Source organism: Lethenteron reissneri, chromosome 14 (genome assembly GCF_015708825.2).
Source record: "Lethenteron reissneri isolate LAM-NWPU_2019-01 chromosome 14, ASM1570882v1, whole genome shotgun sequence".
NCBI classification, from domain to species: Eukaryota; Metazoa; Chordata; class Hyperoartia; order Petromyzontiformes; family Petromyzontidae; genus Lethenteron; species Lethenteron reissneri.
In genome coordinates this window covers 12,460,930-12,474,604 of record NC_083792.1, presented here as the reverse complement: position 1 = coordinate 12,474,604, position 13,675 = coordinate 12,460,930, and the positions used below count along the sequence as shown (strand labels likewise).

The 13,675-nt window shown below is 47.1% G+C and overlaps 1 protein-coding gene across 5 annotated transcripts in view; it reads right to left on the bottom strand.

Moving 5' to 3' along the window:
* Positions 1-13,675, bottom strand: part of LOC133342407 (papilin-like) — a 58,726-nt gene that overhangs the window by 28,219 nt on the left and 16,832 nt on the right. For 4 of the 5 annotated variants that reach the window (XM_061551562.1, XM_061551563.1, XM_061551565.1 and 1 more), the window contains 7 exons: positions 11,696-11,826; positions 10,137-10,260; positions 9,219-9,299; positions 6,650-6,822; positions 4,958-5,087; positions 4,425-4,551; positions 3,522-3,587 (listed from right to left, as the gene is read on the bottom strand). In XM_061551562.1, coding sequence (XP_061407546.1) covers positions 3,522-3,587; positions 4,425-4,551; positions 4,958-5,087; positions 6,650-6,822; positions 9,219-9,299; positions 10,137-10,260; positions 11,696-11,826 — 832 coding nt within the window. The remainder of the gene's footprint in view (positions 1-3,521; positions 3,588-4,424; positions 4,552-4,957; positions 5,088-6,649; positions 6,823-9,218; positions 9,300-10,136; positions 10,261-11,695; positions 11,827-13,675) is intronic. The other variant, XM_061551561.1, reaches the window with a different exon arrangement.

Genomic DNA, 13,675 nt, shown 5'->3' with positions numbered 1-13,675 from the left:
GCGCGATATCGAGTGGGCAGACGGGCGGCCACGCAGAATGACGGCCACAGCGCCAGTTGCCCAGCACGGTGATCATTAACGGACCGTGGGGCAGAAGTAGCTGCGTGGACGGATGATCGCACAATTGTTGAGTGGGCGTGTGTGCGCCCAAAGGCTTATCGACAGCCGTTTTACGTGAGAATATACATTGATTTAACGTATCTGCTGTGACCAAAATATTTCACGAAAGATTAATTTGCTGGACCTCCCTGAAGTGGGTTATAATTCACTGCATTGTGAAAAGGAAATCGTTTAGCCTGGTTTGACATGAACTGTTGAGTCATTTACAACATTGGGGCCCTAACCCTTCGGATCCGTCTTCCCAAAGCCCCCGAGTGAGCTCCCTTCCTATCCCCAAGTCTCCTCCGCCACCCATTAGGCTGTCAAGCACAGAGAACCCTTGGTGTCCAGGGTCAACTCAGGGGAAAAGTGAGCCACATTCCCAAGTGCATGTGGCTGTACTTAACCGGTGTATTTATCATTGTGGCGAAAGGGGCCACTGAATCAAGGAGAACATTTGAGAGTTATAAATCAGCTGGTTGTAGAAGCCTCTGCCAGCTCGGAGGGTTATTGTTGGTCAACAAGGGACAGACTCTGTTAGATTGACTCGAAGGAATAACACGGAGAACATTTTTCCCAATTGGATAGCAATAGTAGACAACACCACATATATGTATTGCGTATTAATTACGCTGGGTGTCGTCAGTAGCATAATCACGCGGCACGTCTGGTGCACACGCCATCGAGAAGGAAAATGAATTCATCTCGAGGAGTTTGTCACCGTCAGTCAGCACCCATCACCCAGTGGCAGACTCTGTGGTCTGTGACTTTGGGACACTTTCCACAAAATGCAATCAAAAGTGATTTGGATTTGTCGACAGAGGCGATGGCATTCAGTCGTGGTGCAATGATTCATGACCCCGGTGATTTAATGCATTTTTGTGATTTAGAGCCACAATTTGATTCAGGTATTGATTTGTTTTTGTCCCATTTGTGCCACCTCATGTCTCATCTTTACAATAATTCACTCCGTTAGCCTAAGTGTACCTTACAGCATGTAATTTGCATATAATATAATGAATGATCAAAATATTTGTTCGTATGCACACACTACTTTAAACATCGAATTTCGTTATTGCATTGCTGTTTCGTTACTCCTATATATCATACATTACGTAGATATGTTAGCAATACATTAATGGCCAGTTTAAAGGGATTTATCGACATGTAGGTTAATCGATTAAAAGCTATTATTATGCCCATTATAGGCGTATCAAAGAATGCGTGTGACAATTTATCATTTACAGTCATGCAAATTATATGTTCATGTTACATTCAGGCGAATGGAGCAGAACAAAACTTAATAACTAAGACCCAAAAAAGGGAAATACTACAGCGGTGCAGAAAACAGGACCGACATTTTTCGATGTTTGAATCAAATCGGAGCTTGAAATTCTAACAACTGAAATGAACCCAGATTGTTACAATTCATTGAATGGCAGGGGTTAGATAGGGAGGGCATGGCATGCCTTCTAATTTAACCTCGCCCTACGTAGCACAATGTCATTCTGCAGGATATGTTATACACAACTGTATACTAATTGATTTACCTTAATATCAGAGTTAATTATTCACCTATCCCAAAGCCTGCCATTGCCACCTCCAACACCACCACCACCACCATCACATTCCTCCTAAGGTTCATGAAACATGTTTAGCATCAACACCACCAGCTGAGATAAGATGAGAGTGGGACGAGCCAAGCTGCAGCCAGTCCGGAAGGGACAAACAACAAACATCTTACACCATTGGAACCTCATTTGCCAGTAAAAAATATGATAATTGGTTTTATTACCCTTTTATCTGGCAACAAAACTGACACCTTTTTTACAAGGAGTCATGTTTGCATAGACCACAATACCTGCAGTCATAATGCAAACAAAAAACATAACTCTGATAATGTATGCACTGTCCTTGAAGTTGATGGTATAAATGCTTACCCCGAGCTCTCATACTCTGATGGTGCATTGTCTTTGAGTTGTGCGCCTTTTGGCGTCATCTGGTCCAACACCATGTGAGACTAGGCTCTAAGGAAAGCTGTCTCGGGTGTTGACCAATCAAAGGGTAAAAAACCAATTATCAATTAACAAACATCTTAGCAGGCACGCATGCGGGTTTAAACACCATCTCATAATTGCACTCTCTTAGCTGCTTGTGGCCCACAAACACAAAAACGCCGTGAGATTGGCTTGCGGCTTGAGTGGGCTTAGCGGCTCCACTGATCGCCCCGCGAGCAGCAATCGCGCCGCAGCACAAAACCCAACGGACGCGGTGGAAATTGCCCGCGGATGAATTTCCACGACCGATGGGGGTCGGCGCTCTGCCAGGAGCCGTGACCGAGACGGGGCTGCCAGGAGCCGCCACTCATGCCGTCTCCCCCCGTGCCCTGACATGCAGAGGCCCCCGGAGGTGAGAGCTTCCCAATCACTCACCCCCACGCGCCAGCAGGCCCTCTCTTCCCCTACCCTGCACCCCCCCCTCCCCACACAGGTCCCACCGCTCCTCGGACGAACTCGTCTTTCACGGGATTAGTTGTGACCGACAGAGGGTTGGTGAGGGGAGGGAGCCCTCGAGTCGGGTTTGGGAATTGCAGGACTGAATGGCGGCACGCCGGTTTTGCAGTTGTGCCCTATCATCGTCTGATGTGTACAACACGTGTGCACTGCAGAGACGAATTGGGGATTGTTTAATGTTATCCAGCGTTTTCAGCTGTTATGCAATTAAATTCTTCATATTGGTGTATTTGCATTTTCTTGTTTAAAATGTCTGAAATTTGTTTAATCTCATGCAGTGTAATGGTTAAAGGTTCAGTCCTGCAATTCCTTGCTCATACCACTGCTGGCAGAAGGTGCCCCACTAGAGGGAGCTCTAGAATAGTGCCTTTAGATAGTATTTCTGACCTACTCTTCCATTTAAACTTCTGGTGGAACAGAAGTGGGTCAGGAGATGTAAGAAGCATGCTCTACTGATTCAACTGCCTTGACAGGAGATCAAACCAGTGACCTCTGGATTGCAAGTCGAGCGTGTGTACAATTATACCGCGGGCAGCATCCACAGAGTGTAAGCATTCTTAAAACTACACGTCGTATACATAGCTGCATGGACAGGGCATGCCGTGTCATGCATCTAAGTACACGGGAAGTACGTGCAGAGGTACGTGTATTGAATGACTTGCCAAGATTATGCGTTTTTTTCTAATCCAGATACTCACGGATGATACGTTTTTCCAACAAGCAATTGTGCCTGGGTAAAATAGGGTGCATATGATGCCGTGGACTTATCAGCATTTTAACCTGCCGAGCTCTGGGCAAGTCGTGTACACGGCATATCCTCCAAGCTGCTTGAGATATTTTCCACCACCATTATTAAAGCATGCGTACTTACGTGATCGGGAGTGACCTCCGTGTGTGTGTGTCTGTTACCTGTAGTCCATCCACGGGGCAATGTGTGGCCTGTGCCCCTCCACAGGTCTATACTTGAATGCGAGCCTTTTAGTCGTGTGCGAGCAAGAAAAAACATTCGTCGTAAACGCATTGCAGTTGTCACAAGAGCAGAGAGCACGATGAACGACCCAGCACGGCAGTGGGTGGGTGCGATTCGGAAGAATTCGGTACAGAAGCAGTAGCAGCAGCCTTCTCTGGCGGACACCCCAACTGCAAACTCGTACATGCCACGGGATTATTCTGTTCAGTTGGCGACGCCTACATTCATGAAGCCCCCAACGGACGAAAACATCAAAAACATTGACGTACATTTTATTGCGGGTTCAACTCTGGTGTTGTGGTTGGCTCAGTCTATCGTCCTGCTGGGGTTCATATAATTACTCCAGCTACATTTACATTTTGTTAACTAGTCTGACTGCTGATGAGACGCAAAATGTTCAAACTGGCCCAGAATTTGTTTGCTGAAAGAAATGCCGTAGGATAATGCGGGTCTGGAAAGCCAAATTTGCCGCTGGGACTAAAACATTTGGTATTGATATTGTACAAGGCTCAGAATGGAGTTCTGCTTATGTATCCTTTCATGACATTTCGTGTAAAGTCAATGAACAGAGGTTGTCCTGTGTAAAAGACTGGCCCTGGCCATGGGAATGTGGTATTGTCACCACTGGGACCAGACCACCAACTAAAGATGAACAACCACCACCGTTTGCCTGCTTGAGCAAAAAAAAATACACTTCGAAAAAGATGACATTTAGTTTTTTGTTATTGTGAAATTCCGTTTCATATCAGAGCTGTGACAATGCAGGACTTCTCCCACTGCCCAGCCTCCGCCTCTCCCTGTCATGTGTCATGGACTTATTTGGGGAGTACAAGGTGGCTCACCGGATGACAGCAGGGCAGGGGTCAGTATTGCAGGAGCGGTTGCTGGCCGGCCTGATGTCCCCCGCGCAGTATGCGTCTGGCAGGACCTCATTATCCGACGAGCAGTACACCGTCCGCGTTTGAAATCCTGGCAGCCCCAGAGAAACCACGTGGGGGGACGTTCAAAGACAAAAACGCTGTCCCCCTTTTTAATTCCTGTCGTATGTGGGGCTGCCCATGCTGTATGTACATTCCGTGTTGTATGTATATATGCATGTGTGTTCATGCAGTGTTGTGTATACAGTAAAACCTTGGATTGCACTCGTATATCAGTTGTGATCACGTGACGCTCGGCAGACAAAGCGAATACACGCACTACTCGTATTGCAAGACCTCGCTCGTTTATCAAATTAATATTTATTTTAAAAATTTGCTCGTCTTGCAAAACACTCGCAGATCAAGTTACTCGCAATCCAAGGTTTTACTGTAGATATGTGCGAGTAGATTTCGAGTTGGTGGTGCGGCAGTGCCGTGCTGTGCGTGAGACGCGTCACCTCCGCTGCATTCCTTGCCGCAGGGGCCCCACGACCCGTGTCTCCATCCGTAACCGAGCTGGGCACGATTGCGTTTCGCGGGCATGAAATACTCGTAGTGGATGCCCTTGTTCTCCTCCTGGCTGATCAGCTGTGAGAGGATGGCACGGGTCACAGGGCTTTCCCTAGTCGATGCCACGTAACGCTGTCATTTTTCATCAGTGGGCAAAATGGTACATTCGATGCACACGTTGGTGATGAAAGAGGCGTTACGTCTCAGAAATGTGACGCACGCTTTTTGTACGTGAGCTCGGTTGACAAGTTTGCTGTGTGTGTGTGCGTGCGTGTGGTGGAGATCTGTGTCCTTGTGGTGGTTAGCGCGCTGCGCTATGAACCTTACCACGTCATTTGATTCCCGGTTATCTGAATTGGTTCTAGGCCTCCCCTAGGTCAACTCAGCCTTAAATGAGTACCTGGCGCAGTGTGTGTAAACATCAATGCTGGTAACACCACCCCCTCGTGCGGCGTGTCAGCCTTGATAGGTGCTCGCGAACAGAACCTGCCCCAATAGTCTCTTCAATGCTATATGAGGGGATCGTGGTCTTTGTCTTCGATGTACACGTGTGTTTTTGTACGTGAGGTCCAGCTGAGTGTGTGCATACCGTCCAGCTGTGCGTATGTGCGTGTGCTAAGTCCAGCAGTGTGTTTGCTCAAATGTGTGAGGTGCAGCTGTGTCTGTGTGTGTGTGAAGTCCTGCTGTGTGCGAGTGTGTGCATGTGTGCATGCATGTGTGCACGATGTCTAGCTGTGTGTGCGCATGTCAGGTCCAGCTGTGTGCGTCTCTTTGGTTAGGTTGTGTCTCTGTAGGTCTGTGTGTGTGTGCGCGTGTCTGTCGAGTCCACCTGTGTGTGTCTTTGATCAGGCTTCTCTGTGCGAGTGTGTGATGGCGCAGTGGTTAGCGCGCTGCGTTACGCTCACGGCCAACACCAATGACAATTATCTGAACCGGTACTGGGCCTCTGCTGGGTCGACTCAGCCTAAAATGAATAGCCGATGCGGTGTGTAAACATCAGCACTGGGGAGACAAAGACGGTGGGCGAGATGCTGCCCACCCGCCCACTGCATGTACCGTGCCAACTTTCATAGATGGTTGCTAACAGCACTTGCACCAAGTCTGTTGTATGTATGTTGAACTTCTTTAGCACCGTACATAGACAACTGTGAACATTGGAGGTGCAGGGGAAGGACAACAGACTGTACACAAAAAGCAGTTCTAAAGAAATTCGTTTTCAATGTCGATGATTTAAAAGTGCATTGCTCCAATGGCTTCCTAATATCGGAAGTAAGAGCGTTCCAGACGGCCGCAGAATCGCATGTGAATGCATGCGATTGCGGTGACCGTATTTGTCAGTCTATACAGAAGGAGATCTTTTGTCTTTGATGTCCCGGTGTGTGTTGGCATGTGTGTGGGGGCTCTGGACAGTTGGCACAGTGGGGGGTACAGCTGGTACATCTACCAGTCATCTCAGTCAGCCAACCCATGACAGCTGGGTCTGCCCCGCGACCTCCTGCCAGCGAGCCTTCGATGCTTCACGTGGCCTCAAAGTGCACCCGGCCTGGCACGCGCGCTATGGTGTCGTCACCGCCACTTAGCGGCGAGCGGCGGCTGTGTTGGTGTCGGGCTCTGGTCTGGAGCACCCACGTGCTCTGCACCTCGACGAGCAGCGGCTCGGTGGTGGGGCCGCTGGCGTGCACGCTCTGCGCCGAGCGGTGGCTGCCCTCGCTGCGGTCGTACGCCACCGTCGTCCCGGCCGCGGTGAACGTCTGCGCGTAGTCGACCGTCCAGTCCCCGTTCAGGTGGTACTCGCCTCGCAGAGTGCGCACCGCTGGCACCGACACAGAGCCACTCGGTTATTCAAAAACAACAACAATAACGACGACGTCAATAACGTCGTCGTCGTCGGCAGCGGCACCGTCCTCATCAACTTTGCGGGCGGCTGGTCGAGGAAGATATCGTCGTCGTCGTCGTTATCGTCATCATCGTCGTCGTGCAAGGGTTTAAATAATTATGGTGCAAGATTTATCAGTGTAGGAAACTAAAAAAATTAACTCAATAAATCGTTAAGTAATTAAACGCCACTAAAAGTCACAATTACGGAAAGAATGTAATATTAGCCAGTATAAGCAAATAAATAAAATGTTCTTGATGAAGCATTAAAAACGTTACAGCTGTACTTTTGAATCAAAATAAATTGTCAATCTCAGTGTGCTCACACAAGCCACCCACATCCAAATTCTAAGCCAACCAGTCGCCTGCAACAATAACTGAATAATTATCACACTCCTGTAATTCAGAATTTACAAAACAACTTAATTCATAATTGCCAATAAAGGTCATGGTTTCGAGATGATTACGGACAATGTCGTGGATGCTACTCTCACCCCCTTGAAACCATTTATGTTTGATTCATAGCTGTACTTCATTCTGTTTGTTTTTGTCGTCTTAGTGACAAGTCACTCTTGCCGATGAGACTAAGTCCTCTGGCTTCCTGAGTTGTCACCCGGCTAAATTAAATCAACTCGAATCTCGGAAATTCCTTCTGCCACAAAGGGTGACAAATCAAGGCCTTGTATGTGTCTATTGTACGTTGAACCTCTTTCGCAGCGTAAGTAGCCAACCGTGCTAATCGCAGGCACGGGGGAAGGACAACAAACGAAACACTAAAAGCAGTTCTCAAGAAATTAGTTTACAATCTAGATGATTTCTTCACTATGTATTGTTTAATAATCACAACACTCTTATGTCTATTAGTATTTTGTGTGCAAAGCTGAGGGGTTGTATTTGTGTAAACAGGTGGCTTGAGATGGTTGTGCGCCGTGTTTTCTGCCACTGCTCACTGAGCCCAAAGCGATGTCTCTCTTGTTGTTGTTTCTTATGTCGGTCCGCATGTGCTGTTCACATCCTGGGATGTTTTAGTACGTACCCAGCAAACATGCAACTACGGCTTTTGGCAGTCGGTGTGCATTAGTATTATAAAACATTCGGGACATTTGAGGCATTTGTCTGTCTAATTGCTAATGTTTTTTAAATCACTGATATCCCAGGCTACAGAAAAGCACAACCCCATCTAGTTATGAATAACTTCTTAGCAGCACCCAACAGGACCTTCCTTAGTGTCTGAAACAATTAGCCTATCAAACATGCTCTGCCGCAAAGGGTATTGCTATGCCATTTAGTCTCAGAGAAAATCACAAGATATCAAACCCAGGCACTAATTTACAGATGTATTAATTTATTTTAGTCTGCAGCAAGCGGTGAGCAGGTTCGAGCTGTCTGTCGCTAATAAGTTACACTGGAGAGACGTCTCACGTCGCAAAGGCCATGCTCATGTTACACTCAGTCTGCCCTGAGGCTTTATCTGAGCAGCCCCCGCTCAATGGTTCTCACGTGGACATGTGGCAACAACAAAAAAACCACCGGCACAACCACCCACCTCGGGACGTAATGGGTTCATAGACCCATGAGTGGCATTCGCAATGACGGGGACAGACCTGCTCTCCACCTGAGGACGGCTGCTTGCGTTGTGGCCGAAACGTCGTGAGAATTATTTTATTATGTTTTATTTTTATTATTTTATTATTTCCCTTCTACGTTACTTTACCGAAAGAACCAAGAAGAAAAATGACGGGTTCTTTTATATGAACGACAATTGATGTTCACTTTGCATGCGCAATCTAATGATGGAAACGAAGGCTAATTTCCATTGCATATTTCTACGCTCCCCACCCTCACCAACCCGCACTGACCAGCTTAGCGAAGTAACATCAAATAACGATGCACGGCCCACGTGGTGTTGGCAGTCCCTGATGCAGCAGTGGATTGACAAAGAAATGGCTTTACGTGAACGTATGGGGTTTTGGCGGTGCAGGTTGGTGCAGGACTGCGAACCAGACACCTGAGTTCGATTCCAGGCCATGGACAACATCAGTGCCGAGTAAAGTTTTAAACAGCACTGGGCCTTTCTCCCCTCCCCTTTACAAACCTCGACTAACCAGTCAGGTGATGTATGATAAAACACCCAAAATGGGTTGTACATGTACATGAGTGAATACGAACGACACGCAAAATGATGTTTTTGTGAGTCTACAAATGTCATCAATACGTATGTTGAACTTCTTTTGCACCGTACATAGCCGACCGTGCCAATCAATGCCGTATGAACACAGTTGCCACGATCGATGTATTCTCATGTTGCGGTCAGTGCACCAGAGGAAAATTCACCGAGGAAATTCCTGCTCGGAATCATCTCTTTGATGAGGATGCTCGTGGCTCCCGCTGGGACGAGCACCACGTGGCTGTAGCCTGAAAGCACACAATCGCAGCGGACATATTTGTACTTTCACGCGGACCCTAACTGACAAGATCAATCGGGCATTTGTGCAGCGTTCAGTTGGTTACACACTGCCAGTGTAATGTCAGAGCTGCGATCTCATCGGTGGTGTAACATGGGCCCCGGTTTAAGGAATGAGATGGGCCCCCTCTCCTGTCTGTTTGCCCTCCCCCCCTCCTTCCCCTCTTCGTAGCCTGTTGCCTGGGCCCTTCTGACTTATGGGAACTGGTGCAGCTGCACTGGTGCCTGCACACTCGATCGGCACGCCACTGATTCTCACCCAGCCAGGGGACCAGCGGATTGCAGCCATTGCCTAAAAGCAACATTTTTGGAACACTATGATGCATATTGGAAGGAATAAAACCGATGCAAAATAATTAATAAACGGTGCAAATGAACCGCGCCCAGTAACGGGCCCGTTACTTCAAGCGATTTGCATGATGATGCAAAAGTCAAATTTTAAGTGACACATTCTTGGTTTTTTCGGTAAAGTCACGTAGAAGGGAAATAATAAAATAATAAAACTAAAACCTAATAAGATAAAATTCTCACGACGTTTCGTCCTTAGGACGCTGTCTTTCCGACAGCCCTGTTCTTCACCTGAGGACGGCTGCTTGCGTTGTGGCCGAAACGTCGTGAGAATTTTATCTTATGTTTTACTTTTATTATTTTATTATTTCCCTTCTACGTGACTCTACCGAAAGAACCAAGAATATGAATCCATGCAGTCACGAAAGCTTTAAATCGAATTTTAAGTGACACAGTTTTCCCCGGCACAGCTTGCCGCAGGGGAGTGACCCAGCGCACACCAAGAGGCAGCTGGGACTTTGTGAACACGCCCGAGACCGGGTAGCAGGTCCTGCCGTCGCCTCCACACACGCGGCACTTGTCCTCTGCACGGTCCGACTCCAGCTCCCCGTCGCAGCCGACTCGCTGCACACGCAGAAGGATTTGTTATTCGCTTCTTTGTGGTTATATAGCCGTGGAATGTGTGATGTCATTTGTTTTACTCTATAACCCTGCAAACCACCCGATGGAGCCAATCAAATCAAGTTGTCACGTCATCGGCAAATATGCCAATCGGTTTGGTTTATCGGCAAGACCCAAATGCTGAAGAGAGATCGGAGTTTTGACAAATGTTTGTATATGAAACGAGCCAAGCGGGAGCGGCTGATTGAAGCGGCAGTGCCCGGTGGTTTCACGTTCGTTTTGGTTCCGTTGTCTACCCAGGCCCTGACGCTTTAGGAACCTGCGCACACGAGATCTCCGCTGTGGGCAGCACGGGGCAGAGCGCGCTTTACCACGAGCTTCGTTGGGTTATTTTTACAGCCGCCAGCCCCACGATGCGTTACCACCGTTCCAGCCCTGCGTGTGTGCAGCAAACAATTCGCGGACAACTCAAATGATCAAACCCCCCCTCCGCCTCCATGCCCCCTCCCCTCCACCCCCACCCCTGAGGCAACCCTTAATGCATTGTGGGTCTACAGTAATGCACGGTTATCATCAACTTCAAGGTCACACAACGTGACATTAGGTAAACAAAAAGAATACAATATAGTGGAACCGGTATTCTTAAAATATATTATTTATCTCACAAAAACGAAAGATGAAACTGATAGCGCACCCTGCAGTCAAGGGCATCAGGCAACGTCTTGCTGTGTCTAGACTGAGCTAATCATTATTTGAAAAGCGCTTTATAAAACTGAGTTCATTATTATGATAATATCATTATGGCTGCAACTTCATGGCAAATGCACCTTGCATCTCGCGCACTTAAAACATGACTGAGATTTTTAGATGAGTGGGAAATGGGATGTGGGAAAGGAACTGAGGTACTTTGGACGTTTGGCATTTTAAAATATTCATGCGGTATTTAGTTCGCGACGGTTTCTGAATTCATATTTGAAGCTGCAGCGTTCAGTTTCCTGACTTGCTGCCTGAATTAGCTGTCGCGTTCTTGCTGTGTGGCGCACCGAGGTCTTGATGCTGTTGTGTTTGTTTCGTGATCAGCCTGTACCCCATTCCACTACTGGCAAAAGCCACCCCGCCCTCCCTGTTCTACCATTCCTTCCTTTCCTTCCTTTCCTTCCTTTCCTTAGGCGTTCTTATTCAGAAGTGGCCTCCGAGCTCTTTGAATTCAACCCGTCATCTCTTCCACTGTATTCCTCTCTAACGCTAATACAGTCAAATCACCGCATTTTCGATTTATCTCATAATTTTCGCACTATCTTGTCAAACGCCAACAGAACCCTGCCTTCCCTGCAACGAGTGAATCGGGCTTTGGGAGTGCAACACGAGGTGAGTGGCTCGGGCCTGGCTTTGGGAGTGCAACACGAGGTGTGTGGCTCAGGCCTGGCTTTGCTCTCACCATGCAGATGCCCTCGACGCACTTGTCTGACTTTCCCAGCTCGCACGGCGTGCCGTCGATCACCGCCGATGCGTGACGGAAGTAGAAATTCTCCCCCTTGGGCATGCAGTTCAGCTCACAGCGGTTGGTCCCTGCGGGAGGAACGGACACAAATGGACGTGAGTGGTATTGAGCCATCGATCACCTGGGCTCGCTGGTTTGTTTTTCGTTAAAAGTTCTTATATGGAGCTGGCCAGGTGGCTCAGGGAGTCACAGCGCCGCTGAGATTCAGGGTTTGAGTCCAGGATATTAAGTGTGGGGAGTCGTTCGTCGCAGCCTCAATCACCGATGACTACAAATGAAGTAATAACATTCAGGTTGGTTTTTCACTTTATTTAGCAAAATTCTAAATCTGTTACAATAAAACATCAGTTTTACTGTGATGTGATGAGCATTTTCTGTTGCAGGATATAGAAGGAAGTGCATTACTTCTGAGTGCGGATAAAAAAAACATGAACGAATCTCAAAATTAGTTTTATGATATCTGCATCTGCGGGCTGTTGTGTGACACATGGGGCTTTCTCTGCTCTACGAGAGTTCCAAATGGGCACTTCATCTCATGACATGATGCAGAGTGCTGAATTGGAATAGAATATAAAATACACAAACAATTTGAATGTCATGGTCTGGATGCAGAATGTTTGGGACTACACATTCATGTACATCCTCAATGGTGTGTACTGTCTGCTGTAGGTGTAGTGGGCAGTGGGCCACTCATCAGATTGGCAGATATCAATAGGAATGGCTCAGAAGAGGTGTCAGGCAGGTGTTTGTATTTTTCCATCTCGGTGCCTCTATGCTGTGGACACGTGGGCCTGAGCCAATTACTTGAGGTCAGAATCAGTATTTATACTGGAGGAATCCGATGAGCTATAATGCTCGTTTTTACAGATGTCCAGTCGATAGGTTCAGCGATAGAAAAACACTTATCACTAATAATAATATAGTTCTGTGAGCATGTGGAAATGACCTAAGCTCATAGTTTTTATACAAATCTAATGATTGGCACAAGTGGTGGTGGAAGAGCTGGGGCTTTTGCATTATGTAACAATGAGCCACGTTTGTTCGAGAACAGTCGATTGAACAAGGCATTGCCAACAGCTGAATAGCGCTCAATTCAGAATTGTTTGATTGGAGTGCCAATGTTCCTCGATTTGGGTTGATCTTTAGCTCCTTGTGCTATTTAAACACAAATATGTTGGCGTTCGGCAACCCGTGCCACTCTTGTGATTGCATGAATTAATTAGCATACTTGGGGTTTTGTTTGAAAGGGCAATGCTAAAGTAGTTTACATTTTCCATGTATCGTATGTAATATCTTATAGAACTTATGCACCTCTATTTACGTCTACTTGTGTACTATACTAATCATTTACAGTCCTTTGCCAATCTACAACTTGATGATGTCCTCCCCACGCCGTGTCAGACATGGATTGGCTCAACGGCACAGAAATTATCATTAATGTGCTATGAATCTGGTTACCAGAGTTCAATTCCAGGTCACAGCTAACATCAATCCCTATGACTAATGCAGCAACAGGTCATCATCCTGTGTAACATTGACACAAGGCTGTAACTTTTTTTTAATGTTGCATGCCATGGTTCTATGCGACACCTGCAGCCACTTATAGCTGATACATTTACCATATATATCACACGCATACGGCCAAGCAATATTTCGGGTGGTAATGGCTCGTCGTGTGGTAGAAGGGGCAATGCCAACGTGGAGTGGCAGATGGCAGCAGCCTTCACGCGGCCCATTCCGCAAAGTGAGAAATTACCACGAATGCTATCAACGCGACGACCGATCATCGACCTTCCGGTCTGCAGAGCAACAACACCACATGTGTATAAAATTATATTTTTAAACGAAACATAATCGTGATAAATTTATATTTAAAGCTTTCGTGACTGCAGGGATTCATATTCTTGGTTCTTTCGG